We start from the raw sequence: 24,882 nt of genomic DNA on the forward strand, positions 1-24,882 counted from the left end.
TAAAATGGCACAGAACAGCACTGAAGAGAGGTTGTGCTTTACTAGAATTCAGTCTAAGGTTTCATTTATTATTTATGATTCATTTATGAATCACCCTTTCTTTTAAGACACAGACATAAGAGCATATCTGAAGTCCGACCCTACAGCAGCTGTTGGTATTTAAAAAAAAAAAAAGAAGCTGTCTGACCTAAAACTAGAAAAAATATGGCAGCAGTTTTTCATGTACCATAACATTTTTCTCACCCTTTTCCAAAGATGTCTAAAAGCAACAAGTGAGAGGCTGGCACAGTGACCACAGTGTCTTGTTTTAGTTGATATTTTTTCATTGTTTTGTGTTTTTACGTGAATCACTCAATAAAAGTTAAAGTCATCAGAGTAAAAGAAAATGTGATTTATCTGCGACAAATATTTTGACTCCGTGAGGTCTTCTGCCGTCGTTTCTGCCATTATCACTACTAAAACTACAGGCAGCTGAATATCTTACGTAATGTCTCCTAAGTAAACAGCACAATGCTTTTTCACAGGGTGTATTCACACCAAGCACGCTTGAAACACTTCAGCTCAACCAAGTGTTCTCTTTTAGTTTTGTTTGTTTGGTTCAGTACGAAACTCCATGATTGATTAGGACTGAGAAAACAACCAGCTGCAGGAAAGCAGAACATTTTGCTGTTGGATTTCGACATGAGACAGCCAAAGCTTTCTCAACGCAAGAAGCTTTTCATTGCCAAAATGATTAACTTTGTATAATGACAGATAACCCAGAAATGTTTTTTGTAAAATTTTGTTTACAGCCTTGATAATCTCAGAATGTGACATTTCGTTCAATTTAGATAGAAATAGAAAGAGAAAAACAAAAATAAATCCACATTAAAACAAAACAAAAGACATTTGACATTTGACAATACCAAGACATTTGCACACTGCAGGCTGGAATGGTTCTCTTGCCAATGGCTCCACATTCTAGTCGATAAAAGTGTGATTCAAGATGAAAGAAAATAAACTGTAGGTGTGGTCCTACAGAGTGTCGAGAAAATCCAGATGTTGTGTCTGCATAGTGGATTTATTTGATGTAGCACAGCACCCCCATGTGTTTGCAAGTGTGTAATTATTGGATGTAGAAAAGGCTGCGGATGCACATCTGTTCACTCCAGTGGAGAAATAACATGACGTGACTGCTTACAGGAAAGACTTGAGCTCAGCCCTCTGTACAGATCTGCACTGTAATATTTAAATATTCAAGTGTTCATTAAGATACATGACACATGGGAACAATTTATATTTACATTTTATTCGATCAGTTGAGAATTTATATTTTCAGCAGCTGTTGTGCAGAGTTTTGAAGGTAGAAGTTATGCCTCATTCTTGTTGTATTTTGCTCTAATCAAAGCAAGACAGTTTTATTTATCCAGCTCAAAATCACAAATTTGGCTCAAGAAACTTAGAATCTGTACAACATACGACATCCTCCGTCCTTAGACCGTCGATTCAGATTTGAAGGAAGAACTCCCCTAAACACTCGTGTAACAGCGAAATAAATGGAAGAAACCTCCAGGAGGGCAGCAGAGGACGGACAGATGCCATATATAATCAGATATGTGCTGTTTCTCCTGAAAGACAGAGCAGAAAAATGGTCCTCGCTTTTATAACACTTTTTCAACTATTAACTAACAACACCTAAAACACACTATAGCTATTATTTTATTTTTTATTTGAACATTTTCTTGCGATTCTGGGCAAAACCTTAAGTAAAGATGCACTAAATCACAGATACTTACAACAACATTAATGTAATACTAATAAAATCTATTTATATACCACGCCAACTTCAAAAAAATCATCAAAGTGCTTCACAAAACATTTAAAAAATCTCCAATATCATTTGAATGTAATGGCCCTGCTGCAGATGAGAATGAACAGTTCCCATCACCTCCTGCTCATGTGTCTTTTCCTTTGTGTTTTAGTGTCAGTGAGTATTTCCAACTTGTACCCAGGCTGTGAGAACGTGAGCGTGCGGAGCCGCAGCATGATGTTTGAACCCAGCCTCACCAAAGGCGTCCTGGAGGTCTTCTCCCCCGTCCACAATGCTCTGTCCGCAGCTGACGACCAGGCCACAAAGGCCATTGACATCCAGCACGCCAGCATCCACGGTGAGAACCAGAGGCGTACATTTAACCAAAACTGAAAAAAAATATTTTCTTCGCCCCCTCTTAATGTGTGAACATTCATGGTTAAACCTCCTATCACGTGTTCCCCTCTCTGTAGGTGTGGGGGATTTCAGCGTGTGGGAGTTTTCGGGGAACCCGGTCTATTATTGCTCCTACGACTACTTTGCAGCCAACGACGTCACGGCGATCCATCTGGTGCTGTTCAGCCTGGAGGAGCCGTACGAGACCCAGCTGGGCCACATCACCTACTGGCTGAACCTGCTGAAAGCCCTCACCCTGCCCCAGGACAACATCGGTGAGGACTGAGGGCGGGGGCCTAAGAAAGAAACATTTTAAATTTGATCTATAAGTGTATTGATAAAGATTTTTCTAACATTGTTTGGAGCACATTATACATCTGTAAGTGCTGTGATAGTGGATTATTGATATATACACCTGGGAAGTCCTGACAACAATGTAATATAATGTGTAGTATGTAAAAATGTGACATATGTTCTGTGTTTCTCCAGCTTTTGGAGGTCGGATCCAGCAGCCTCTCATGGTCGTCCTGGTGGCAACTCACGCTGACCTCGCTGACGTCCCCCGAGCTTTCTCTGGAGAGTTCAGCTATGACAAGGAGAGCGCTCTTCTCAAGGAAGTCAGGAACAGGTCGGGACTTAAACCACAGCACACATGGCTGATAGGGAGATTATTTTGTTGTTGTTTTTGCTGTTTTTTATGGGAGGATCTTATTCAGCACATGGCATCTTTCCCATTGATTCTGTAATAATGTGACTTATAGCAGGTAAAGCTAAGTTTGATACCACTGTCATTAGTGTAATTATTGGTAGTGACACCTGTTTGATGGGTCAGACTGAACAGTCAGCTGTAGTACTTCACTATTTCCCACCAGGTTGTTGTTTATTTTCCAATATACAAGACATGGTCCTTCACCTGAAGAGATTTATCTTTTTAAAATGGCTGTCTTCTTTTTTTGTTTGTCTTCAGGTTCGGGAACGACCTGCAGATCAGTGACAAACTGTTTGTGGTGGATGCTGGAGCCTCAAACTCCAGAGACATGAAGCTGCTGAGGAGTCACCTGCAGGAACTTCGCACCAACATCATCTCTGTGAGCTCTGCTTTCTCTCCTGTGTCTGTTTCCCAGCCTGATTGTTGTGTGTATTTTAAACCACTTACTTTTACTGAATCTTCCTGAAAGAGCACGTGCACACAAACAACTTATAGATAAATATCTGACAGTATTTCTATCAAAATACTTGCTGAACCTGGTTGAAAATAATCTGCTTTCTATTATCGGATTATAGACTTAACATTGATGAAAATAATCATATAAAAGTAATTTCTCATTTGTGTTAAACTTAAGAAACGATAACATACAGTGAATCCACTTCCTGTTGTAGAGGTGTAGTCCCATGATGCTGTTGTCGGAGCGTTTGCTGACCACGCTGCCGACCTGGAGGAAGCTGAGCGGACCCAACCAGCTGACGTCATGGCAGCAGTTTGTCAGCGACGTCCAGGAGCACATCAACCCTCTGGTCAGCCAGGATCACCTGCGCACACTGGCCCTGCAGCTTCACAGCATGGGGGAGGTGCGAGTTTGTTTATCAGCTTCAAACCAAACTGTTGGTAGCCACAGGAAAGTAAAATAATGATTTGCCTTTGTGGGGTAAGAAGAGCACACTGAGCGTGAAAACCTAAGAGCACATACATACAACTATAAAATTAACCAAAGTATTTGTTCAAACTATCTGTCGTAATAAAAAATTAATTCAGGATTATTTATTTGTCTTTGTGTGGAGATAACGGTGCTAACAAACTGACATGACATTTACAAACAAAGATACCACAAAAAAAACCCAAAAACATTGCCGTGGAAACCAAATGTGAGAGTTCAAGTGAGTGCCAAGTTTTGGAAAGTGCATTAATAAAATTGCCAGATGCAGGATACACGGCCTATAAAGTGTCTCCAGTTGGGAACTGTGTATTCAGGTTTATGTTGTTTCTTTTCGCGTTCAGCTGCTAAACAGCTTGGAGCAAGATGAGAAGAGTCCCTGACAGAGGGGGGATGTATTATATTATTTTGAATACAAATTTTATTTGTGTTGTACAATATGTCTTTCTACATTAGAGAATTCATTGAACCTGAAGTGAACAGTTTCCAGTAAAACAATGATGGTCTATTACATATGGTGACTGTTTTGTGGTATTTTATCAGATGAAAATCACCATAATAGAAAATATAATTTAGAATAAGAGGTGCGCTCCTGCTGCTTATTGTTGCTGTTACTGATTTTGTTTTAACGGGATGTATTGTTTATATCGGCCGCTGTGAGGAAAAGTCAAAGGTTTTTATCAACATTTATCACTTACTCCAGCAGCTGACTGTCAGTTCACCAGACTACCACCAGGATGCGCTGTTTCTTCATGAATGAATTAAACCAAATCTTAGTTTTCCTTGTGCAACAGGAACATGTTGTTTCTCTGTTTATTTACCAGAATGACTGTTCTCAGGAAGCCGAATGAGGAACCTGTGGAACCAACCTGAGTTTCAAAAGTGTTTCTTCATGTGCTTGCTGTTGATTTTGTCTAAAATTAAGTCTGATGTTACTATAATCTTACTATAATTGCAGCATCTTCAACAACGTATTTTCTATATGTTTGTCAGTATGTTTCACTGCAATTAACTTCTCTGAATCTTCCCGTCTTCTTTTTTATCCACACCTATTTCTCTCTCATTGCTTCATTTCACTCTGTGCCTTCTCACCTTCTCTGACTTATTTTTACTGTCAACTTACTTGTTTCGTTTCTTCTTGCTTTCTCACCACCTTCACCTCCTTTACTTCCTCCCCCCTCCCTCAGATCAACATAATGCAGAGCGAGACGGTGCAGGATGTTGTTCTGCTGGAGCCTCGCTGGCTCTGCAGCAACGTCCTCGGCAAGCTGCTCTCCGTGGAGACGCCCAAGGCCATCCACCACTACAGGGGGCGCTACAGGCTGGAGGAGGTGCAGGCTCTGGCTCCGGAGAGCGACGTGGACGAGCTGCTGCAGATTCTAGATGCCATGGACGTCTGCGCCCGCGACGCCACCAACCCCTCCATGGTGGACGTTCCAGCCCTCATCAAGACAAACGGCCTCCACCGCTCCTGGACCGAAGAGGAGGAGGAGGAGTCGCTGATCTACGGCGGGGTACGACTTGTCCCTGCCGAGCACCTTACCCCCTTCCCCTGTGGCCTGTTTCACAAACTGCAGGTGAACCTGTGTCGCTGGAGCCACCAGCAGAAGCCAGAGGAGGAGGGCGGGGAGGATATCGACGGAGATATCCACCTGTGGACCAACGGAGCCAAGGTGAGCCAGGGCGCAGTGGAGGCCATGATTCTGCTGGTCAACCACGGCCAGGGGGTGGAGATTCAGGTGCGTGGACACGACTCAGAGCGGGCCAAGTGCTACACCCTGTTGGACACCATCTGCAGTATAACGGAGAACCTACTGGCCTCCACGCTCCCCGGACTGCTCACAGCCAAATACTACCTGAGTCCTCAGCAGCTACGGGAACACCACGCCCCCATCATGATCTACCAACCCAAAGATTTCTTCCGCGCCCAAGTCCAGCGGGAAACTTCCCTCACCAACACCATGGGTGGCTACCGGGAGAGCTTCAGCAGCATCCTGGCTTTTGGCTGCGCTGAAGTTTACCAGCAGGGGATTCTGGGAACAGACATCCACATATCGGACGTCCCCTTGTTGGCTCGCAGGAAGCTCTGCCGCATGTTGGACCCCCCTGACGCTCTGGGGAAAGACTGGTGCCTGCTGGCCATGAACCTCGGCCTCACGGACTTGGTGGCCAAACACAGCAACGGGACTCCGAACGGCGCCTCTGAGCTGGACTCAGACCAAGACTCCCAGCAGGCCGTGCTGCAGCCCAGCCCGACTGCAGCGCTGCTGCAGGAGTGGAGCGGGCGAGCAAACGGCACGGTCGGCGTGCTGATGGCCAAACTGAGGGAGCTCGGCCGTCGAGACGCCGCCGACTTCCTGCTCAAAGCTTCTCCTGTTTTCAGGGTCAACATGGAGGCAGTGGGAGGGGCCGCCAACGGCTACCCGCCCACCTGCAACGGAGGCACATCGTACAACTCCATCAGCTCGGTCATATCCCGCTGAACCGAACACGGTCGACTTTCTGTCCTCGCCAGACGTCAGACAGTCGGTCTGATGGGACATTTCGCCTGAACAGGGCCGCGACAGACTCGTGTGCGAATGAACAAGTGCAATCGTTACCAGAGAGTCCAGCTGCTCGCTCTTCAATCACTCCATTAAGTCGGCGTATGAGCCAGATGTTGTGTTTGTGCTCTCACCTGTACAGCTGACCTTTCCTTCCACTATGAATGTTGTGAAAGAACTAAACGTCCTGAGCTCCAAAGAGGAATCCTGTGCTTATATTCTGTTCTTAATCTTGTTGTGCTGCTTTTCTAATATTCCCTCCTGCTCTACTGTACACGCAAGTCTCCCTCCGCTCACAGATAACAGTCAGAAAGTTGAACTCTCTACATGGAGGAACGGACGTGGTTCAAAAAGAAGGTAGCCTCATGTTTGGACCTTTTTTCATATCCATCCTTCAGTAAAAACTGAGGATTTTATTGTATCAGTGTACATGAGGAGGCTGTCGTCTTTACTCACTCCATCCGTCACAACATACGGTGAAATCTCCCCCCTCGCTTCTGTTTTACTGGTGTAACATTTGGCCGTTCAGCGTAGTATTTAATAAATTAACAGCATTTTTCAGAGTGCCTTTGTGGCCTTCTACCTCCCTAAAGAGCACAAATAGTCTTGTTATAAAAACAAAGTAGTTCTTTCTAACATTTGAAGAACTGTGCCTTGTTGACACGAATAGTAAAAATTTCTATCAAGCAGAAAGAAAAAGATTATTAAAGAAAGAACACGAAAAAGAAAAGCTTGGCTCATTTTACAAAGTTTTGAAATTTGAATTTCACTGGCAAAAAAAAACCAAAACAAAAAACAAACACGACTGAAATCAGATCGTTAGATTTTCTGCTGTTTGTTTAATGTTTGGGAGTCGGTCAGGAGATGAATGAGACGTGATATTAAATCAGTGTGGAGTCTGTGTGATGCTCTGTGGAAGCCGTGGGCTCAAAGGGAAACTACTTCATTCATTTTTAATCGGTGTATTTGTGGGTTTTTTACCGCTGACCTTCTCGTAGTTTTATCCCTCATTCATCCATCTAACAACACCAATGATTTGTTGATTGATTTGGTGACGCTTTATTTTACAGGTTTGTTACTTCCTGATACTTTCTTGAAAGTTTCCTGAACCGTGTAATTACAGGAGAAATAGTCCCAAAGTGTCTGTTTGACCTGTGATTATTAAATAAACTGGAAGTTACAGACAGGTGAAATAAAGCATTACCATGACTTTTTTGGTGATTCTTCGTTTTATATGTCCCAGAGTTTCTTGATAATCTCCAGGGAGTTTTCCCGTAAAGAACAATGTAATTTGGTACTAATTCAGATAATTGTCTCAGACTTTTCTCTTGTTAGTGTTTCGACTTGGACTTTTCTCAGTCTCAAGCGACGGTCTCGCTCATTACAGTCTTTGTTCGCACACTTTTCCCACCTTGTTGCTCTTTGCATTAGAGATGCGTCATTTACAAGAGCAGGTGATGTTTAATTTCTATAGTGTGTCTTTGCCATTTAACAGGCAAGCGTCATCATGTTGAACGTGCAGTTCATGAGTGGACAGATGTCGAACTCTTTTTTTTTTTTAGATTTAATTATATCTTTGTTGTGATCGTAGTTTTAACAGATAATGCAACATTTAGGCAAATAGAAGTTTCAACATTTCAAACTTTTCTAAACTGAGGAATAGTGGTGAGTTAAATTACCATTGACTGTCACAATGAACAGTAAGAATAATTTAATTTTTCTGTCTTTTGTTCCCTCAGTATTGACTGAAGTTGTCCTGTTGTGACATCACAAAGTTCAGGAAGTCCTGACGGCTGGTTTTAAGGCTCAGTTTCTGAATACAGGCTGTGTGCATTTCTCTGTGGACTGAGGCTTTCACAGTATTAATATACAAACTAGACCTGCTTTATAATCAAAGAACTTAATATAGAATTTATACATTATGGGACCTTTAAAAGAAGTGTTAAAATCCAACCATAATACACTCTGCGTTATGTTAAGAGCTAATTGGAGCGAATAAATTAATATAATTATCTTTCCGGGAACCTTCATATAGATTTTTCATTCACATATCAAACCCTCTCCAGGAAACTATTAGGAAACCATGGGACCTGTAAAATAAAGTGTAAATATAAATGTGTTCACCATTTACACAAAGGGAACTGTAGCCATTTTTACAGAAAAAGGAGAGTTTTTTTCCTAAAGTACAGTGTCTTACTGAAGGCGTTGATCCTTCCAGCATCTAGATTTATTTGCTGTAGTGGGTTCACACATCGTCGCTGAGCGTTAATGTTAAAAATCATCATGGCAGACGGAGTGAAGCTCAGCACTGACGCTGCTAATCTTCAGGGTCCAAACTGAGAACCCAAACTGTGCACTCATACAGCGTACTCTGAAGAGAAAGTGCCATCAAGGTGATAAAAAAAACAACCTAAAGGAAGGTGAATTTTGTCTTTTGTACCAAGCTAAAAAGTGATGTATTATATCTACAGCCTGACACTGCACCTTTTTAATGCTTCCTCAACAGGTTTTCTGCATTAGTGACCAGTGCTTGGACGTCAACAGTCATGTTACCGTCCACAGTGTCAGAGTTTCGCTCGGTGGCATTGACTCCTGCTTCTGTCTGAGCTTCTCTCAGTATCGCTGTCAGTGTCGGTCGGCCACGCGTGGCTTCACATCTTCTTTCAGTTTGTCTTTTTCATAACGCGAAGCTGCGGCTCGGACACGGTCAGCAAAAGCAGGGAAAAAGAAAGAAGGCATGAAGTTAGTATTGTTAGCTGAAAAAGGCCAAAGGCTGCTGATGACAGAAATGACCCAGAAAAGCATTTTCACCTTGTGTAAGCTGGTATTTTATAATGTTTGTGACCTGACATGGACCCGAAAATGCTTCTTATTTCAGTACATATGTGATGATGTTGGGAAAAGAGTCTTTCATTCTTAAAAAGTTAAACTTTGCGGATGTAAAGGGCCTTTACATCAGGACATAGTGTCACAGTTTGATAGAAGAAAAGCTCTGTGCCAGTATTTCCTGTCTGCTTTACTTCCTCTCCAGTGTTAACATCTGTGCACAGAGATGAAACGAGACTTTAAAGACTATTTCAAATATGTACTCCTTCACTATTTTTGTCTCAGCCTGAACTTGCCAATTGACACAGCAAACGTCTTGCTGTGATGTAAATACTCGAGGCCTGTGTCCTCGACTTCGTCCTCTCTTTTCTGTTTGTTTTCAGCTCACTTATTTTCTTTTTTTTTTTTTTTTTTGCCCAAATATGTTGATTACAACGAGGCAAAATGAATGTACTACACAATCTTCCTAAGAATAAGGTGACAAGTAAAGAAAACAATGAAACCCCGACGTGTGTACAAAAACATGACGCAGTGAAATGTCACAAACTGGTCATGAACATTGTTTTATTTTCTTATTTTATTAAGGCTTTTGTTGAAGTTGTGTATAATCGTTGCCAATGTCACACTCACATTCATTCCTCTGTTATTGCCTTGTACAGTATACAAATGAGAAGTGATTCTTCAGAAAGGGAAGTGAATATTATGTTTCTGTTTCTCTTGTTCCAGAAAAAGAGGCACTTTTTTTTTTTTTTTGGTAAAATCTGAGAATCAATATAACATTATTAAGTCTCTCTCGGATGCTTCTGGCTGCGGGTCCAACTGAAACACCAGGATTTAAAGGTTTTCTCAGAAACATGTTTCTGGTGGACGGAGGAAAGACGTACTCGATGTTTCTTCTGAGTGAATTTTCCCCTCGTAGACTCCGGTCTGATCGCCACATTGCACAAGCGTTTTTGTTGCTATTTATGTTACGTTCTTTAAGCATGTCTTGGAATGCCATGTTCTTAGTACTTCTGACACTTTATAGTGTAATACATTTTGTAATAAATTCTTTACCTAAGGTACTTGTCCCTGTTTTACTTGAAGAGATTTTAAAGGTTCCTGAAGTAGCATCAGAACAGATAATCTTTACTTCAGCGGTTCCCAACCTTTTCCAACTCAAGGCCCACATCCGGCCCAAAACAACGCGGAGGCTAAAAAGTTCAATTTTTCTTTTTTGTTTAACAGGGTGAGAGATCACTTGTCGATTGACCATCTGTCTCTTGACTCTTTCCTTTTAACTCTTCCTGTTGCCTGCTATATATGTATGTATGTATATATATTTATATATATATATAATATAGATATGTATATAATTACAGCTTTCACCAAAATGTTTCTGTTTTGATTTTTGTCGGTGCCACTTGCAATACCTTCGCAGCCCACCAGTGGGCCTCGGCCCACAGGTTGGGAACCACTGCTTTGCTTTATCAGTTTTAGACATAAATAAATATATAAATACATTTAATTACATATCAACAGGCTAAAACGCTCCCTGTGAAGAGGATTAAAAGACTTTTTACACAAAAGTTTACACACAAAAACATGTTTTACAGCAGTGCTTCCCACCCTGGGGATCAGGACCCCCAACAAAGAGGTTTTGACTAAAAGGACAAGAGGATAAAATAGAAAAAATAGTTCAACTACACGGAATGTATTTATTTATTTATTGCACTTTTTTGTTGTGAATTCCTGAAAGTTATTTTATTTGAAGTTATTCAAATAAAATAAAGGAAAAAAGTCGCTATTTGATTGAACTGGTCACAAGGATGACGAGGATTTTCAGTGACAAGTTGATGAGGATGTTACTTCTGTTTCACGGTTAAGGAGCCGAATATGTTGGTAAAATTTGGTTTTACCGCACAAAACAGGAAGAGCACGCCTCAAAAACCGAGCTGACATTTACAGAACAAGTGCTGTGGACAAGGCCGAGAGAAAGATCACTTCATTTATAACTGATCTTTTACAACCTGGGATCGGTACTTTACTTTCTGTAATCATCAATTGATAGTTCAGTGTATAAATTCATTATTATTCAAGTTAACTTATTCTATTTTCTTGTTTTGTAGAGTTTACTTTTATAGAAAACTGGTTAATACCACTTGAGAGGCTGCAGCTTATTACCAGCTTCTAGCTACAACCAATTTTTGCCCTTGGGAGTTTTTTTTTCTCTCTTTGTCATATATGGTATTTGTGTAACTGAGATTTTTAAAATCAGTGTTTTACATTTGGACTTGTGCATAACAAAGATCTCTGACAGGAAGCAGCCATTTTCTAAACCTCGGCTCGTAGCCTGATTTCTCTGAGTTCCCTGTTTCTTTTGTGCGTGTAAACAACTGATTAACTAACACTAACGACAACTTACACAACAAAGCAGAGTTCAACATTTTGTAGGTCAACACTTCTCAGTACTTGTGGGACATATTTCACTAGTGTGTGAGCTCTGTGGTGGCTGCAGGAGCGGGCACCGGTCCGGCAGCTACAAGGAGGGAAGGGGCCGTTAATCTGGAGAAATCACTGTCATTAACACAGAGAAAGTGGGAAACCTTTTGCTCCCGGTCGATTACATATCTACCAATGTCAATTTGAAACAGGTATTTTTTTTTTTTACAACTGCACAGTGAACACAGACTACAGTACGTCTACATTAAAATAAGTGGTATGCAGCTTTTCAGTTCAGGTGGAGTGACAGTTGACCTGCAAAATATTACTGGAAAAGACACAAAATGTGCACAAAATGAGACTTTTATGTGTCCTATCTGTGATTTGATTCTAAAGCCTGAAGTAATCCTCCTCAAGTTGTGATTCAATATGTGTGTTAGAGAACACCCAGGTAAGAGATGATATTTGTTTTTGGTTTACATGTAGACGGGCAGATAACAGAGAGTGTGAAACCTCTGAACTCACCACATCTTAACTGTGCTGTTTTCAAATGGAAACACATTTATGCTTGATATAAAACAGCTGCTCCTGAAAAGAGAAGATTGTGGAAAAGATGCCAAAAAAATATAGAAGAAAATCTTTGTTGACAACAAGCTGAAACTTTTACAGATTGTATCTGGTGTAATATCTTTTCTCCACTATGTGTTGGGCTTTAACAGCCTGACAATGACTGTGTTTAACACACGGAGGACAGATAAGACTTCTAATAGTATCAGTGATGGCCGATGTTTGCATTGCCAGAGCTGTGGCACCAGACCATGAATATGCATCATGTCAGGACTTCCAGGAAGTGCAGTCACAAAGTCTGAGTTAATCAGGGTCGATGCTCATGTGATTGATAAGACTGTGAAACTCTGAACAGGCCGATTTGTTTATGGCATTTAGAAGATTTCTTATTGACAGTAATAATAAGTCAGACACCAGTGGTGGAAAGTTACTCAATACATTGACTAAAGTTCTCTGTTTGAGATGCTTTATCTTACTTTACTTGAATATATGCATTTATCCAACAGCTTCTTTTTGCAGGTTCAGATTTTACATGGAAACATATGATAAACAAATGACATATGACACATTTCTATAGATTAAACTACCCAAAAGTAAATTGAAATAATAAAAACCAGTAGTAAAATGTTGCTTACAGTTAATAATAATCAATTGATATGACATATAATAATATAACACTGTAAAATGAGCTATTTTCTGAGTACATTTACTTTGATACTTTAAGTTTATTTTGTTGACATTATTTCTGTATTTCTTTACTAAAGTAAATTATTTGACTGAAGCTTCCCCCACCGACAGAACCAGTGAATGTCAGACTAAAGTCCAGACATTGACCTCAGTATTTTGAAGGTTAGTGTCTCAGTTACATAAGACTGAAGCTCAATTTTCACCAGATCTCTGACACAATTTTATATGCAAGAGAGTAGGATAGAAATTTCTTGAAATTTCAGACTTTAAATATGTTTTTTCTTTTCATATTTTATTTATTCAGCTGGGCAAATATTGAATATTAAAATTGTAAATATTTCCAGTTTAAAGGCCTAAATTTTCTCTGAAAGCTTTATTTACATGAACAAAAATTAAACATTTGGAGGGAAAATAGGGAATCCCTTCTGTATTCATTTATTTATTTTGGTTCAAGATCAGTCAATAGTTTGACACTTTGAGGACTAAGCTTATTGGCCTTCTGTACCATAAATATGAAGCTGGAGTGACCAGCTGGTTAGCATAGCTAAGCTTATCTTAGCTTAGCTTAGCATAGCATACAGACTGGAAACAGGGCTGCTGACACAGACATGAAAGTGGTATCAAGCTTCTAACCTAACTCTTGACAAAAGAGAACACTCACATATAAACAGTCTGTTCATTACCCTCAGCTGCTGAAACTGGAGTTTACAGGAAGAAAAAAAAAGAAGGAAATTGATGAAATCATACAAACCTCACACCAACAGAAAATACATTAACAGTGATATAATGTGACATGACTCATTTACATCTGTCCATGTCATGACTCATGTCTTTATGCTGTCACATGCAGGATCTTCCTAAATTTCCTCGTGTAACTGTGTGGTTAAGCTAACATGGTGTCCTACTTTACATCAGGTCTAAAATTATATGGTTTCCTTGCATTTGCAGAAAGCAGACTGCGTCCTCAGCAGTGTGACTGGATTGTATTGCTCAAGCAGAGCGACACATGACAACGGTTGACTGAGCGCTTTCTGTACGAGCATGCAAATCTGCCCAGTTACCATCTTTTAGAGTCATCTAGTAACTGCACTTGTGTTTCCTCATCGAGTTAACCCTCTGAGGTCGATGGATGTTTCTATCAATATCTTTGCGATTATACAGCGTAGAAATATGGTCTGAATGTTGTTAAAATCTGTAGACTCTCCACTTTCCTTTGCATACTCTTGTGAGATTGTATGTGTCACAGCCTCTAAAATTTGCGAAAGTAGAGTGACAAGACGACACTACGACTCAGCAGTATTATAAAATTTCTGCTATATCTACTACTTTACTCACATGTTGCACTGTTTTTATGAACCTATAGACTTTGGTGAACCCATTTCAACCCATTAAAAACAATTCATCCACATCAGTAAAGGTTTGTCTTCACAACAGATTTGAAGAGTTTCAAAAACCAGGCTTCAATTTTTCACATCTCTTTGCTCTACGCCTCATTATAGAAAGAGCAGAAGAAGAGAGAATTGTGCTAGAAAACACTTGGGTATTATGTTATATGCATGAACCCTTTAAAAGGTGACTTTAAGAAATAATGTAGAAATCAAGAAAATGCCCTCAGAGGGTTTAATGTTGTAAGTTAAATATGTATATTTAGGTTAAAGTGCAAAGGTTTTATCAGCAAATTGTACTTAAGTCAGTCAATAAAGCTCATGCAGAATAAATATTATTCCCATATTATTCCTAATGCATCAATTTGTAAGCAGCATTGATGAGGTGAAGCTAATTTTGGGTTATACAGGTTTGTATATTGTATATTGGATAAATCATTGGATCAATATTTCATGAGCTTATCGTCTCTTTTATACAAGAATAGAAGGAAGCAGATGACTCACAATATAACAAACTATTCCTTTAAATGTCTCTATTATCCCGAAGGCAGCTGCACTGTAGCATTAAGACACAGCCACTCACCTTTGTGCACATGCTTGTAAAGTCAAACAATTTCCTATGTGCAATGTGATGAACATATCTTGACTGTAACAGGCTGCTGTGGAGGCCTCGGTGATATACTTACCGTTTCATTTATGGAGTCGACATTCCTCAGATTAGGACGCTGATCGATCAACACAACAGCTGAGGAAGGTTATCAGCTGCTGCTCTTCTTCCCATCCATCAGTCACAAAGGTTAACAGACCTGAACTGACGAACACGTCCTCAGACCAGGGTCAATATCACTCCTACATGTTGTTGTTTTGTTTTTGTTTTTTTAATTCCCACGTAACAGCCTCAGTTTTTTAACATTATTGATCCAGGAGCTGTTTGCTTAGGTAACACAACAACATTAAAGGTCTGCAAACACGCTAGCAGTCTAGTGAGGCAGCGGTACTCAGTATACACATCAATACATTGTGTATTTGTTCCAGATCTTCACCATTAGACTTGTATAAACTGTTTATCAGCGGGTTTATGTGGCCATTTCGGGAGATTTTCAATGATGAAGATCATGTATTACAATCAAAAGCTCCATTAAGATTGTTTATATGCTAACATTTAACACGTTCTCCGTGTGATGCAGGAAAAAGTCCTTCACGGAAAATGAATAATCAGTGACAAACCAGTGAAAATATCTGGTAAGTTCAGTTTTAAAGGACGATGTTTCCATTATTCCAGTTTTATTTGCATGTAGAATTAAGTCCAACAGATGAAGATAAACATTTGATTGAGCTCATTCTTACACTGAAACAACACTTTAAAAATATGAATTGGCAGTTTAATGACCGTGGGGCACATTTTCTAAATTAACGCATTTTCTTCACAGTGAGAAAAAATAAATCAGTTTTGGGTCTTGAAAATTAATTCTATGTGGAAAAGATACCACTGAAGTTATTATCTTCATTTTGTTTTATCATATTCACTATATTCACAAGACCAGAAACCACATTACAAAGTTACCCTTTTGCAACACCGAAAATCTGAGGGTGTTGGATCGTAAACGGTACAATATGATGATGTATAATAAAGCAACAACACCTCATTTTAAATCCCCTGTTTATAAGCAGTATAGCAATTATAACGTCTCCTATGAAGACATATTGTATTCATTATTATTATCATTCATTCTTTAAACAGCAGCCTCCACTTATTGTTGTTGTTGTTGACAAATACCCCATTTATTAAACGTGTATACTGATTATGAATAATAAAAACCTAAAGTTAAAGTGTTAGCAATTAAACCCAGTTTAAATTGGGCTTAGAAAAACTTTTCACTTCCTGCTGTTGCTGCAAAACACGTGAGATAAAATTCAGATTCACAGGGTCAAAACGTCACAGCTCCATTAATCTCTTCTCTGAACAAATATTTTTGAATGGCAGTCGAAACCGTCAGCAGTCGGGACAAGTTAAGACAAACCCAGAGTGCTGCAGCCGGCAGACAGTCATGTGAGCGTGTGGGTGGAGTGTGGATGAGCCTGCAGTTCTGCAGCTGAAGCTCCACAAAGAACCCAGAGGAGTGTAAATAACACAGCCTGGAATTTAGTAGAGGACACGTAAGACAAAAGTCTGTCCCTGCAGTGCTAAATTCACCAGTGGTGAGGCCGTCTTCTAACCCAACACTTGGTTCAGTTTGTTCAGTACAGTAAGAAGGGTGATTTCCCAGTAGCTTTACATTTATACTCATAAACCTCCACATTGCAACTGCTTCTGGAGGCGTCCCATTAAAACCACAGACTGTTGCTGCGGGTCACCATCACCCAGGTCACATACCACAAGTCTGGACTCAAACACACATCACATCTCCTTTAATGCTTTAGTATGTCTTTTCTTTTTCTTTACACATCCCCTACTTCACTGTAAACTTGAACCCTACAGCAAAGTACTAATGAAGTGCACTATGTGGTAAAACCTAATATAGAATCAATATGTTGGCTATGTAAACAACTGTAAAACAAGAAAAAGAAGAAAAAGAATTTGGTCAATTTCATAGTCCTTTGATCATTTTTATTTCTAACAAATCAAAAAAATTACATATGATACAGATAATTTTGTTTCAAGATATTAAAGATATAAATGATCTCACCTCAGTGGCATCATTTGCTCTGCCTTAAACAACAACCAAGACCTTTAATATTTCTTGATCTATTTTTGTTGATTTAAAAGTGAAATGTGTGTAATTGTTATGTAAATGAATTTAATTATTTAAGCATAATAATGAAAATAATTGTTGGTTGCAGCTTTGCAGTTCTCCTAAAATGGAATAACATTACCTTGCTTGTCTTTCTCTTTGTTAATTACTTGACACATAGAAAAAAAATTAAGAAATTAAATGAAGCACAACTTAAAACGCATGAGCAAAATATGAATTTCAAGTTTTCCAAGTATTAGTTTATGTATTTACTTGGGGTTGTAGGGGATCAAATTCTGCCCAAGGCCCTTAAAAAGGCCAGGCTGGTCCTGTGTCAAATTACCAGTGTTGCAAAAATAACTTTCACTCCACTTATTGATCTGTTTCCAGTATCAATAAATGGTGAGACCTGCTACAGTTTATATCTAGTCAGAGATAACTGTTTTTGCTTTAGCTAATAGGCTAATTTGATTACCTATAATGAGTATTAATAATAATTAATTATGAGTACTGAGCAGCATTGTAAGGCACTATGAATCTATTAGAGGATTCTTAACATTAAACAAGTCGAAACAAACGACCCACAGTAAATAAAAATGCTTATTTTCTCTGTTTTAGCTGCTACAATCCTGCACAGAAAAAAAACAACACTGTCCTCTTTTCAACACCACTCCTGAAGGGGGGGGTCACGTGCTTCCACGATGACGTTTATGTTGGGGGCGGGGCCTCACTGGGAATAAACAAGGAATGAACCAATCAGGGAGCTCGGTGGGACGTTATTCAGCTGCCACTCAGGCCTTTATAAACTTTGTGTACCTCCGTCGAAGGAGGCTATTTTCTCCTTCTTCATCTACGACAACAAAGTGTTTACAGTAAGTTTTAACATCATTCGTTTCTTCCTGCCTATTTTATACCTAAATATTGAAGCTCGACGCCTAAATTCACGATATAGAGCAGAAAATACCGATGAATATTTGTTTCTATGGGGGTTTTTTTTTTTGTCATTTGTGCCAGATTTAAAAAACATCACAGAGTCCATTTAAAAAAATTTTTGATTAAGCCGATTTCTCAACGCTATTCTATTTTTTCAGACAGAAATACCGATATATTTATTATTATCCACTAGCTTTTGCCATCTTGTTTCTTTCGGCTGCCTTTGTCGTCGCCTGCCTCTCTCTGACGAGGAGCAGCCATTGCTTGTTTCTTTCCCACGGTTTAAATTAAGTAGGAAAAACGACGACTTCGGCCTCTAGCGGATTACGTTGAATATATCTCCATCTGTTCGCTACCGGTTAAAGTTTTGGTTTTAATTTCGTTTTCCTGGTCGTAGTTTCGATGTCCAGGCTTTTCTCAGCTCGGGTCCCGTGACTCTGCACAAAACAAAAACAGGCTCAGTTTATGGTTGGGATCTGGCCAAGTTTCCGCTCTCCAGTTTGCAGGAGAACAGCCTTAAAACAATCAATACAACCATTTTTTTTTTTTGCCCCCTCGCAGACAGTCAACATTGTGTTATTATCCAGATCCCCCGGTATTTTTTTGTTTATTTGGCCTGACTAGTGTCCCTGCCTTGGGCCGAACAGACGGGAAATGACTGTACCGTCGGGAATGTGTAATGCAGCGTTAATGCGGATCCCATTTCAGTACGAGTCCGAGTGAACAAAGTGTACAGCCTCTGGATGCATGACAAGCATCACGATGGTGGAACATGTGATGATGAATTTCGATGGTAAATGACCATGACTTGCGCCTTTTCCTGAGAAAATAAGGAATGTCTTTTGTAGTGGAGTCTTTTTTGCTTCGTCATTGTCAGAGCTCCAGGCCTCCATCAAAGATTAACCTGCTGCTTTGGAAGTTGTGGCGTAACTTATTGTGTTTTCTTGTTGTTTTCCAGTAGGAAGCCACAATGCTGCCTCTTGCTGTGTTGGCAGTGTGCCTAAGCGCAGTCCTCTCAGCCCCCACTCTGGATGCACAGCTGGATGAGCACTGGGACCTGTGGAAGAGCTGGCATGGTAAAAAATACCATGAGGTGATGCTTTTTTCTTCTTTCTAGCAAGTTGTTTCGTCTGCCACTTCCAGTGGGGAAAGAAAAGTGTTAATAGTGATTGTTTTCTGTAGAAAGAGGAGGGCTGGAGGAGAATGATATGGGAGAAAAACTTGAAGAAGATCGAGCTGCACAACTTGGAGCACTCCATGGGCACACACCCCTACCGCCTGGGCATGAACCACTTTGGAGACATGGTGAGACCACCCTTATAAAAAGAACCATTTCTGAGCAGGAAACACTTATCTGGTTCTTTGGAAACCAAAGAAAGTGAAGGAGAATGGATTTGATACAGCTGGCATATGATTGAAAACCTGGATGGAAGCGGTGATTTTATTTGAGTTCATTCTGTCAGAAAACATTGTGAACATCCTGGGACAGAAAGGAATGACAACAAAAAATACATTTAATATCACTTGAGGCATGTATGTACAAGGTCAGGAAATAAATGTAAAATGAGACCAGATAGAGCTACATGTAGTGCAGACAAGGTATGTATAAAACTGGGGCATGCCACAGGATAAAAACTAAAAGTTTAAATAAACGAGTCAACAATTGCTAAGAATTGAGCTGCTCTAGCACTGAATTGAGGTTAGATCAACAGCTGCAGCTGAAAACACACATGAAAACCATTTTATAATCCCAAAGCACAGCTGCTCATCACATTTTGTCTTCATGTTTTCTTGTTTGTGTATGGTGCTGTCTAATTCACATTGTCAGTGTCACTCAGTCACTTCACTTTGTGTTTCCACAGACTCACGAGGAGTTCAGGCAGATCATGAACGGCTACAAGCGCAAAACAGAGAGAAAGTTCAAGGGGTCCCTGTTCATGGAGCCCAACTTCCTGGAGGCCCCACGTGCTGTGGACTGGAGGGAGAAGGGATACGTCACTCCCGTTAAGGATCAGGTAACGTTGTGTTTTTTTCCCCCTCTGTTTGCTCGTGTCCCATGTAGCCTCAGGGCTGCCTCGCCGCCACACCTGGTATGAGCTGTCAGGGTCTGGTTGAACATGTTTTTGTTCCATTGTATCCTGCACAAAAACGTCTATTAAGGACATATTCAAGGGTTTATAGCAACTTAAACGAGCACTTGTGAATAATTGGTGTGTGAAATAGATTTTTCAGAAACCACGAAAAGCACACAAACAACCAATTAGTCCTTAGTGTCACACATTAATATTAATGAAAGTAAAAAGGCTCAGTCTCTATCAGGATCAGTCGTTCTGCTGGAATCACAGTGAATCAGTGAAGCAGCTCATTTGTTGTCACAACGAAAGACACTCAGGTTGCATAAACAATGTAAACCACAAGCTCCTATTTTAAGAGCCACGTTGGCATCAAGGACATAGAGAGTTGTGGCCCCATATCAGCTGTTGCAAAACTTGGTAAACATGATGATGTAATGTGCAACTCACGACATTTGTGTTGTCACAAATGTACTTATAAGAAGTAACAAGGGCACCCTGTCCACTGAAGTAAATGTGTTGCTTGAGCAGGCAGATAAGATGGCCAGTTGTGGGTTGTTTTTGTTATCTATGTGCTTCACACACACACACACACACACACACACTCCTCCTCCTTCTCCCTGACTGTGCAGTTTGTCCTCTCCACCTCCTCGACATACATTAACACACTGTAATCTGAAACCAGTCCGACCGGCCCACTGTAAACAAAGCCAGGGTGGCACTAACACGGTCCTATACATTAAGTCAACGTGCTGGAGTTAAGTGTACAGTATAACCCAATTTCTAACTCTGGACATAAAGTGCAAGAACAAGAGGGAGTACCATAAAAGCATATTAAAAGACAAAACATAAGAATAAAAAAAAAAAAAAGACAGTAAGGGGGAAAGAAGAAAGCTTAAAAAAAAAAAAAAAACTAACCTAATAACTAATATTCAGTTTTATGCAAACAACAAAATGACTAATAATCAGTCTTGCAGATTTGTCAGGACAAATACCAGACAGACTGTTTAAAGGTGAAGATCAGGTTGAATTCTGGATTCTCATTGAAAAGTCATAAACCAGCAAATTATAGGAAACTCTAAACTGCTTTGTTCTGTTTCTGTCTATCAAGATGTTGTCTTAAAATTATATGTCTGACCAGCACTCCCAACCCCAAAGATGTTCACTTTACAATCATAGGAAGCTAAGATCACCAACATTTGACAGACTGGAAGTAGTAGTACAAACCGTTATTAAAAATCTCTCTCTCTCTCGCTCTCTCCAGGGTCAGTGTGGCTCTTGCTGGGCTTTCAGCACCACTGGAGCTCTGGAGGGTCAGCAGTTCAGGAAAACCGGCACACTGGTGTCACTGAGCGAACAGAACCTAGTGGAGTGTTCCGGACCCGAGGGCAACGAGGGCTGCAACGGTGGTCTGATGGACCAGGCCTTCCAGTACGTCAAGGACAACCAAGGCCTGGACTCTGAGGAATCCTACCCTTACCTGGGAACAGTACGTATCTCATGTAGGAAGTCTGGAGGATAGGTCTTAAAATGTCTGGAAAATCAGATTTAAAGGCCTTAAATGCGTTTGAACACACTTGAAAAAACTCCTCACCGTCACCTTTATTGATCTTAGTGCCCCTTTTTTAAAGTTGTTTCTACAGGAAATGATGATCAGTATATTTTGGACCTAGAGGTCTGTGTCAGCACCATAACATCCTGTCCACCATCTTCTCTTATTCCAGGACGACCAGCCGTGCCACTACGACCCCAAATACAACTCTGCCAACGACACCGGCTTCATCGACATTCCCAGCGGAAAGGAGCGCGCTCTGATGAAGGCCGTGGCCGCCGTGGGACCCGTGTCTGTCGCCATCGATGCCGGTCACGAGTCTTTCCAGTTCTACCAATCAGGTCAGTTCTTGGTTTTGTGAAAATGTACAAGGAAATGTGATGGATGGATCTGCATAAATTAGCTGTTAGATTGAGATTTTAATTGCTTGTATTCCACACTATTTATGATTTTATTTAAAGTGGCTATAATCAATGTTTTTATACTAACAAATATATTAAAAGATAATGTAAAAGGGGTCACGCGTAGTGATACAGAGTAGCATCAGAGCAGACAGACACAGTGGAGCATTTAGCAGCTAAAGAGCCAGAAATTTTTCCTCAGGAGTCGGAGACATAAAGCAGAGTTGAAAGATTGAATCCTGGACTTACAGTCATTAGGTGGACACACACATGACTCAAAATGACTGATGACGTTGTTCTGTAACTGTTACATGTGTAAATAAGCACTGGTTTGCTGACGGGTTCAACATATCAACCCAAAATGTGGTGATGTGACAGTGTTGTTCACAACCAAGTGACTGGAAAAGAAAAAAGAAAAAAAAAAAAAAAAAAAAAAAAGAAATCGGCTACTGCAGGTTGAACTTGTGGCTGACTGGATGTTTGGGTGTTATAGGAATCTACTATGAGAAGGACTGCAGCAGTGAGGAGCTGGACCACGGTGTGCTCGTGGTGGGTTATGGCTTCGAGGGAGAAGATGTGGACGGCAAGAAATACTGGATCGTCAAGAACAGGTCAGTAAAATAACATTAAAATCTGCTGTTTGAAATAGAAATGTTGAAGTCTGTGCAAATGCCACACATTGCATTAATTAGATGGGGTTTAGTTCTTTTCTATATATTTGTATTTCCAATAGTGTTTTCATTTTCAAAAGTTTTTCTAAGGGACTGTGAAGTCCTGAAAGAGTCGGAATTCCAGATCTTTGTATTAAAATGTCTAAAATCAACTTAGTAAAGTCAGACTTGCAAAAGAATTTTCCATTTCAAACTTACATTTGATTTTATTTTTTACATATTTTCTTTTACAGGAATACTGATAAACATTGTTACATAAGAAGTAATACAATAAGTGTAATGTAAATAAGACTTCTATCTGAAGCTCGTTTCCAGCTGCTTCCTGCTGTTAGGTTTAGTGCTCTAAACTACATCCACTGTAATTCTATAACAAAGGGAGCAAATCAAATTAAATGTTTTCCTGATCTTTGTTTGTCTCCTTTCAGCTGGAGTGAAAAGTGGGGAGACAAAGGCTATATCTACATGGCCAAAGACAGGAAGAACCACTGTGGAATAGCGACGGCAGCCAGTTATCCTCTAGTCTAACATTTGCACAGCTCCACTTTGTTGCACCATAGTGTTCTTATTGCAATAGTCCGTCTGGAGACGAGGGAGGAAGCTTTGGTCGGATCGACACATTGACGGGGATTCTGCGACGTTTTTATGAAGAGAAACACTGTTGTTTTTAGGGAAATGGCGCCATTGTGTTTTGGCTGGTTTTATGCCACTTTATTATGTCTGAAAATATTTTAGTTTAGTGTTTATTCTTTGTAAATATGTGTATGCTACTTGGTGAGTGATTCGTTAACACTTGCTTCAGTCATTGTAAATGATTTTTTTTTTTTTTTTCTACTTTTACTGTGATCAATTAAAAGTTGTGAAACACTAGTTTTGTGTTTGGACTTCTGTGAAGATTCTTTAAGTAAATAACTTTATAGATGAGGTTTGACTGTATATTACTGTTCTGTAGACAACAATTAGTTGAGTGACAGAAACTTAATCTGCATCTACTTAAATATCAATTAATAGCTTTGAGTCTTATTTGATATATATATATATATATATATATATATATATATATTTTTTTTTTTTTGTTTTGTTTTGTTTTATAAGAAAATCTATATTAATTTGAAAGTCTTTGGGTTTTGGATTGTTGGTCAGACATAACTTGACATTTAAAGACAACACCCCAAGGCTTCAGGAAATTGTGACAGTTAATCAATCACTGATGGCCTGCTCCTTTATCTGGTACAATAAATGTATTGTGCATTGTCCCTGTTAAACAGTAACTAAATTATATTGTAAAGCACTATTTCATAGCTGTGAAACCTACATATCAGTCACCACTATTGATCTTGTTACTAACTTTAAAGACTCACTCAGACATCAGCACTAATGGAGGCTCATTGATAACTGAACCCTTCCTTGACAAATTTGGGAATCTAAGTCACCACATAGTATTTTTAGCTGTTAAAGATGATGGAATTGGTCACAAAATAATTTTTGGAATTGATTTATCTTGAATTGATTTATAAATATTCCAACTCAAGGTACCAAATACAAAATTTTGGTATTCAGAGTGCTAAATGAGGCCTCTGCTGTACTCTTAATCCCAAAGGCTGGTTTAACATGTAGGGCAAAGATGGAGTCATATGATCTCATGTCCACAGCTCAAAGCTGCTCTCTGATGTCTGGTACTCTTCGGATTTTATAGGATTATTGATTCTGGCAACAATGGTGTTGATTCATAAGGAAATGGAGTCACCACTTCACTGTGCGGAGTGAGGGCGCCTAACATGACCTTATAAATCTGTACGTAACACCATGAATACAATCTATAAGCTTGTTCTCAAACTTAGGTTCTAAAGGTATTAGGTGTTAACTAGGGCTGCAGCTAATTATTATTATAACAATGATAAATATATTATAAATAATGATTTTTATTGTTGATTCATTTAGAGTTATAATCTAACTGATTTAAAGAGTACTGTATGATGAACTATACAGGGTCAAGTTTCATAGAGCTCTTCAAATGTCGTCATTAAAACGTCATGGTATAGTTAGGCATAAAATGTCATTGTCACCTGCCGTAGTGATGTGTATGTGTGCTGGTCTGCCCTCTGGCTTACTATTTTCACTGCCAGCTGACTCAGCACAGCTATCCCTGATCCCCAATCAAGAGCTAGAGTTGAAAAGGCAGATTGAGGAGACTTGGCCAGTGCCAGAGTGCCGTCCATCAGCGGGATTTATAGTAGTTACCTACACTGATAGTGATC

General features: G+C 39.8%; 2 protein-coding genes and 1 long non-coding RNA gene across 5 annotated transcripts in view; 2 read left to right on the top strand and 1 right to left on the bottom strand.

Annotated features, from left to right (window-relative positions):
• dapk1 (death-associated protein kinase 1) overlaps positions 1–10,266 on the top strand; it is an 81,928-nt gene extending 71,662 nt beyond the window's left edge. The window contains exons 21-26 of one of the 2 annotated variants that reach the window (XM_056375453.1): positions 1,992–2,147; positions 2,263–2,460; positions 2,675–2,813; positions 3,153–3,273; positions 3,566–3,754; positions 5,025–10,266. In XM_056375453.1, the coding sequence (XP_056231428.1) occupies positions 1,992–2,147; positions 2,263–2,460; positions 2,675–2,813; positions 3,153–3,273; positions 3,566–3,754; positions 5,025–6,320 (2,099 nt within the window). In that variant the 3' untranslated portion in view covers positions 6,321–10,266. Of the gene's footprint in view, positions 1–1,961; positions 2,148–2,262; positions 2,461–2,674; positions 2,814–3,152; positions 3,274–3,565; positions 3,755–5,024 lie in introns of both variants that reach the window. The other variant, XM_056375452.1, reaches the window with a different exon arrangement.
• On the bottom strand, positions 1,268–15,133 carry LOC130169051 (uncharacterized). Of its 2 annotated transcripts, none has more exons than XR_008827774.1 (3): positions 14,953–15,133; positions 3,543–3,736; positions 1,268–1,607 (listed from the first exon to the last, which is right to left on the bottom strand). It is a non-coding gene; the product is annotated as an uncharacterized LOC130169051 (long non-coding RNA). The 2 variants fall into 2 exon arrangements; XR_008827775.1 differs by lacking the exon at positions 14,953–15,133 and adding an exon at positions 4,961–5,093.
• A 2,582-nt stretch (positions 15,134–17,715) lies between these two features.
• ctsla (cathepsin La) lies at positions 17,716–23,494 on the top strand. Its single transcript, XM_056375457.1, has 8 exons — positions 17,716–17,870; positions 18,890–19,024; positions 19,114–19,236; positions 19,794–19,946; positions 21,268–21,492; positions 21,728–21,896; positions 22,450–22,567; positions 23,053–23,494. The coding sequence occupies exons 2-8, from the start codon at positions 18,902–18,904 to the stop codon at positions 23,150–23,152; spliced, it is 1,011 nt and encodes a 336-aa protein (XP_056231432.1). The 5' UTR covers positions 17,716–17,870; positions 18,890–18,901; the 3' UTR covers positions 23,153–23,494.
• Positions 23,495–24,882: the final 1,388 nt, after the last annotated feature.

The sequence above is a fragment of the Seriola aureovittata genome, chromosome 5 (genome assembly GCF_021018895.1).
Source record: "Seriola aureovittata isolate HTS-2021-v1 ecotype China chromosome 5, ASM2101889v1, whole genome shotgun sequence".
NCBI lineage: Eukaryota > Metazoa > Chordata > Actinopteri > Carangiformes > Carangidae > Seriola > Seriola aureovittata.

What these genes read in the sequence shown, in the direction of transcription:
- ctsla (XM_056375457.1), top strand. Translation starts at nt 18,902, where the DNA reads ATGCTGCCTCTTGCTGTGTTGGCAGTGTGCCTAAGCGCAGTCCTCTCA. An exon ending in ATGGTAAAAAATACCATGAG is followed by an intron (nt 19,025 to 19,113) that starts GTGATGCTTTTT and finishes TGTTTTCTGTAG; the next exon opens with AAAGAGGAGGGCTGGAGGAG. An exon ending in TCACTCCCGTTAAGGATCAG is followed by an intron (nt 19,947 to 21,267) that starts GTAACGTTGTGT and finishes CGCTCTCTCCAG; the next exon opens with GGTCAGTGTGGCTCTTGCTG.